This window comes from Lolium rigidum, chromosome 1 (assembly GCF_022539505.1).
Source record: "Lolium rigidum isolate FL_2022 chromosome 1, APGP_CSIRO_Lrig_0.1, whole genome shotgun sequence".
NCBI lineage: Eukaryota > Viridiplantae > Streptophyta > Magnoliopsida > Poales > Poaceae > Lolium > Lolium rigidum.
The window spans coordinates 147919210-147924784 of NC_061508.1; the positions used below are offsets into that span (position 1 = coordinate 147919210).

The 5575-nt window shown below is 43.5% G+C and overlaps 1 protein-coding gene across 1 annotated transcript; it reads left to right on the forward strand.

The window, feature by feature from the left end:
* Positions 1-1248: 1248 nt before the first annotated feature.
* On the forward strand, positions 1249-4875 carry LOC124682553 (anaphase-promoting complex subunit 10). The gene is made up of 6 exons (XM_047217213.1): positions 1249-1457; positions 1545-1605; positions 1701-1793; positions 3451-3521; positions 3997-4101; positions 4405-4875. The coding sequence occupies exons 1-6, from the start codon at positions 1249-1251 to the stop codon at positions 4472-4474; spliced, it is 609 nt and encodes a 202-aa protein (XP_047073169.1). The 3' UTR covers positions 4475-4875.
* The last annotated feature ends 700 nt before the right edge of the window (positions 4876-5575 follow it).

Sequence of the window (5575 nt, forward strand, 5' to 3'; positions counted from 1 at the left end):
ACTTCGTTTCCCCTTCGGACTTCCGGAAGCTTCGTGGAAAAATAGGACCCCGGGCGTTGATTTCGTCCAATTCCGAGAATATTTCCTTAATAGGATTTCGGAACAAAAAACGACGAAAACGAGAACCGGCACTTCGGCATCTCGTCAATAGGTTAGTTCCGGAAAACGCATAATAATGACATAAAGTATGCATAAAACATGTAGATATCATCAATAATGTGGCATGGAACATAAGAAATTATCGATACGTCGGAGACGTATCAAGGGGTTATAGGATTGATATGGTAGTATTATCAACAAGTCATTTCTTTCATGCAAGCTAGTTTAGAAGAAGCAGAAAATTTGAGCGTGTTAGGAGTGGAGTAGTGTGAGGATGCGTGACTAACTGGAAAGTTTGACCATGAGTAAAATTTAACTTAATATTAAGTGTAGTTAGAGTTAAAATGGTCTATGCGTGAGATTAATAAAATTGGAGAAAAAATAAAAAAAAATTGTAATTTTTTTTTTTGAAAAAAATTGAGTCAGAATTGCCAAACGGCCGTTATTTTTATGGCGACGACTTTTCCGTCGGTACATGATGCTGTGCCGACGCCAACTGGATCAGTGCCGAGAATGCATTGTGCCGACGACAATTCTAGCTGTGTCCTAGACATGGCGGCTTTCGGCACCTTGACTGGTTCCGTAGTGGTAGAAGCTTAACCACGCATAAGATGAGAATAACACAAAGACTAATTAATGATAAGAATAGGGTTCATTGGCATTTGGCAATGAGCGGCATTTTGTTCTGCGGAGCCGCATTGAGCGGCAAATAGGAAACGTGCCGTACTGATGAGATAAATCCGAGAATGGTTTCAACTGGCTTTATGGGCTTTACTGGTTCGATTTGTTTTATGGGCCGACCATGTGAACAGTTGGGTACGGCTACTATGTTGATGGGCTCGTCTCCTAGGCTAGGAGAGTGAACCCCGAGGCCGAATGCCCGAACCCTCGCCGCCTCCGTCGCTCGGTGACAGCACTCGCGGCTCGCCGGTCCCGGCCTCGAGCGAGCCTACTCCTTGGAGCGTCAGCAGCTGCAGCACAAGGGCGAGGCGGGCGGCGGCGGCAGCAGCAGCAGCGGCGAGGAACTGTCGTTCGCCCCCTTCCCGAGTTCGTTCAGTGTCCGTGGTGTTCTGCTGTCCGCCTCAAACGGATTGGGACTGGGATTGTCAGATCTAGGGTGGGCTTGAGCGCGCTATTCAGCCGGCGATGATGGAGTCCGACGGCGAGGAGGAGGCGGCGGTGACCCCGGGGACCGCCACCCCAGCCCCGGCGTCGGGACGCCTCAAGGGCTGCCCGGAGCTCTCCGTCGACGCCGACATGCGGGAGATGGCCAAGACGGCCGCCTGGAGCGTCAGCTCCTGCAAGCCCGGCAACGGCGTCTCGTCCCTCCGCGACGACAGCCTCGACACATACTGGCAGTTCAGCGCCCTCCCCCCATCTAAATTTCTTGCCCTTGTCGCCAAACCAGAAGCTGACTAGTTGTTTGGATTGGGGTTCTTGGTCAGGTCCGACGGCGCGCAGCCGCACCTGGTGAACATCCAGTTCCAGAAGAAGTTGCAGCTGCAGGTAAGCAGGAGGGTTGCCACTGCTTCTTCCGTTCAATTTTCTTCAAATGGCGCCTGATTTTCTCTCTCGCTTCTGAATCTGTTGAGCATTGGCAGCTTGTTGTGCTCTACGTGGACTTCAAGCTCGACGAGAGCTACACGCCGAGCAAGATCTCCATCCGGGCCGGCGACGGGTTCCACAATCTCAAGGTAACTCTCTTCGCCGCAAGAAATCGCTTGTTCAGAGGCTTGTGGTGGATCGCAGAATTTACATGTGTTCTATGTCAAATCTTCAACATACCAGTGCTGTGCTCAGCGAGAGCACACATTTATCTCTGAATTATTAGTTATACGATGTGCTCGATGGTGAGAGCAGTTAGCAAAAGTTGTTTGCTTGCAGATCTCATCTGATGTTTCACACTTCAAATTTCAATGTCAACCCCCATTTCAGCCAAATGTCTGTTTTTATGCAGCTTAACCAAGTTTGGATTTAGCCATTTTGTAGCAGAATTTCATGTCTACTTCAGCCCATCTTTAATTTATCAACCATTTAATTCTGCCCATGGTTATGCAAGAAAAGTTATATGATGTTATTTGGCATTACTGTTGGATTATACATATGCTATGTTTCCGTGGACGATCGAGCATGCTTCTGTAGTACGAGTACGAGATATCCGCAATGTTATCATGCATGTATAGGTAAAGCCATCCAGGAAAAGAATTAGGATAGATACGTTACATGATTTTTTCTAATCATTTTTCTATGTACAAGAAACTGCCAAGCAAGTACTTTTTTTTGTTCCGTTTGGTGGTAGAGGAAGTAAGTCCCCATCTCTACTGTAAAAAAAAATGAAGATGCTATTTTCCCAATCACTTTGTGAGAGGTCTATTATACTAGTATAGTATATGTTACATGGTTATATCCTTGAGGCTTTACAAGTGTCAATACTCACAAGCTGGTGTTATACATAGGTTCTTGAACTTGAAGGCCTCCTGTACTCTAGCTTTTTTATTTTGGCTTGATCATTTCTTGGTTAATGTCTTTGTGACTTTTACGAATCCAGCATTCAGTATTTTCTACTGTGTATGCTGGCCAAACAAGTTGATTGTGAGCTGCTATATATAATTTATTTTTGCTCTGTTGGTGGTGTTGTGTCTTGGTACCTATGCATTGGTGATGTATATCAGTGAGGAGAAATTGAAAGGCCGGTCTTACGGCTGCCTCCCTGGAAGGACAGCCAGGGAAGACTCTGAGATCCTCTCATCGTCTTCGTTGTCATTGTCGTTCTGGGGTGGTAGTAGCATGATGTGATTCGGCGAAAGGTTTTTCTCTGAGCCATCATTTTTACCCAGGTCTCAAGCTTTGATGATTCTTCTTTTCGTTCCTTTCATGGCTGTTTGTTGAAAAACACTTCTCTTTTACCTTGAAGGGCTTCTCTTCTCTCCTCTTCTGGCTGACTGGTATGGTCGTTGTTTTTAACCTGTTATTGTAGAGTAACAAAAAAATAATGATTGCACATGATTTGCTGATAGACCTCTCACAAAATGATTGGGAACTCGATCTGTACCATACGATTTTGTTACAGTATTGAAAAATTGATTGGGAACTCGATCTGCTCTGCAATGCTTCTGCATTGCATTACAGTATTGAAAAATTGATTGGGAAAATAGACCTCAAATTCCAGTAGAGTACCATAAGATTTCATTACAGTATTGAAAAATTGATTGGGAACTCTATCTGCTCTGCAATGCTTCTGCATTGCACTGTTCTGCAGTGAACACTGAGTTGATCCGTGGAAATTCAAGTTACAGCGATAATATTGTCTTATCTTAAATAATTAACCCATTATATTTGCCATGCTTACAGGAAATTAAAACGGTAGATCTTTTGAAGCCAGTGGGATGGGTTCACGTATCATTATCTGGCACTGATCCCCGGTATGCATTTTGTAACTTAACCATATATCAGTCCTATGATGCCTTCATTTTCCTTCATCTGGCATTGAAATTTCAGAAGGTAGCTCAAATACCATCTGATGGCATACAATGCTTCTATGTTTGGAATTTCCAAAATATTTATATTACGTTTTGACATGTTGTCATGTTGGATAACTCAAATATTCAGCACACTGCCTGTGCACACCACTGCTTGCATAATTTCATGGTTTACCATGTTACTAATGATATTTTTGCTAGCACCTAAATTTTCCTTGGACTTCGACAAACTTAGATACTCAGTTTAAGTGTCAGCTATATCATGCTTCCCATTTGTCATATAATTTGGCCACGGGTACATTTAGAATTTAATGAGAATCTCAGAGCTAATTTTGGACTCATACTGTTCGGATCCAATGCTTAATTTGACTGACTTGGCAGGCTATTGCATAATACTTTTTCTTGGATATTTGTGCAGAGAAACATTCATTCATACATTTATGCTCCAAATTGCTGTGCTGGCCAATCACCTGAATGGGAGGGACACTCATGTCCGTCAGATCAAGATATACGGACCTCGACCGTAAGTTTGACTTTGTACAAGCTGCCACCCGACCATCTTTTAACATTCCACATGCTTGAATGTACTCAATCATTACTCATGTTTGCCTAGTTAAACATGAGAACATTTAGCATTTGTACCGTGGTCCATTGCTGACCACAGGGTCTGAGTTCATGCAGAAGTAGATGTTTACATGCAAATTACGTACGCTACACACTGATGACCCCGATTGAATTGCAACTCGAATAATTTCTACACTACACCAGACATAAACTACAGTGTTGCCATCTTATCGTTATTCATATGTTGTTTTTTGTGTTTCAGGAACCCTGTTCCCCACCAGCCATTCCACTTCACTTCCAAGGAGTGCATCATGTACTCCAGTGTCAGGTGACAACTGAGGAACCTAGTTGCCTGGAAATCCACCACATCAGAGGTCAGTTGTGAAACTTTGATCGTGAGCTGGGAGCTTTGTTCTTCCATTACACAGAGATCAACAGTAGTATCAAGTAGCTGCTGAAGCATCAGCTCTTTGTTGACATGTAGTACTAGGGGTGTTCAAAACCGGTGTGGATTCAAACTGCAGAAACCATAGGTCACTTTTCTGTACTACTGCCGCCGCCGGCGTTGCAGCTAATGAAGTGAAATGAACTAGTGCAGTTGTTGCCTGTTTTCATGGTTTCATTTGGGACTGGGAATGAACGCCCCTGTGTGGTACCATGTAACTGTTGCATTTCATCAACGTATTAGATCTCTTACACATCCATGCAATTTAACAATGTCTTTCCCTGCTGTGTAGTAGAAGGTTCTGCCAGTCTATTGTTTCTCCCGAGTGATTATTATCGATCTTCATTTTTCATTGCTGGTACTGCTAATATAGTACCATCCAGGCTGAATGTATGAAGAACCAAAAGGGATACAAGGAAACGAATGTCAATGAGTATTTTGAGGATTTAGATATCTAGGGAATGATGTATAGTGTAGTACCACCATGCACCTGGTCACGATGTAGCATATGGACCTTTTTACCATTTCCCAAACACTCTCGCTGTGAGGAATGATAATTGTTACAAGTTAATGGCAACAACATTGCAGATTTGAAACAAAGTGCCAATCTTGACGTGGTGGTTCTCTGGAATTCGTGACACTGGAGATGAAATCCAAATTCTGGGAACAGTTGGAATCCTACAAACATAGCGTGTTCCCCGTGCGTTCCATGTTCCAAACATTGCACACTGATTGTTCCCTGTGGGTTGTCTCTCGACCATCATCTCAGACCACTGCCCTTCGCTCCTTGACTGTTCGGTGAGGCATAGATAATCGTACATACATCTGTTTAAAAAAATGAGGCAAAATGATATATTTTTTGAATTTGAAAAGAAAGCAGTGGGCCAGACCTCACAGCGAGTTTTTGTAATAATAAGAACGTAAATTCAAGTCCATTACGACTTAAACCTGATGCCTGATGGCTGGGTTGTACATCCATTCTCACTTG

Coding starts and splice junctions, on each gene's coding strand:
- LOC124682553 (XM_047217213.1), top strand. CDS start 1,249: ATGGAGTCCGACGGCGAGGAGGAGGCGGCGGTGACCCCGGGGACCGCC. Junction 1,458..1,544: donor AGCCTCGACACATACTGGCA/GTTCAGCGCCCT, acceptor GTTCTTGGTCAG/GTCCGACGGCGCGCAGCCGC. Junction 4,102..4,404: donor AAGATATACGGACCTCGACC/GTAAGTTTGACT, acceptor TTTGTGTTTCAG/GAACCCTGTTCCCCACCAGC.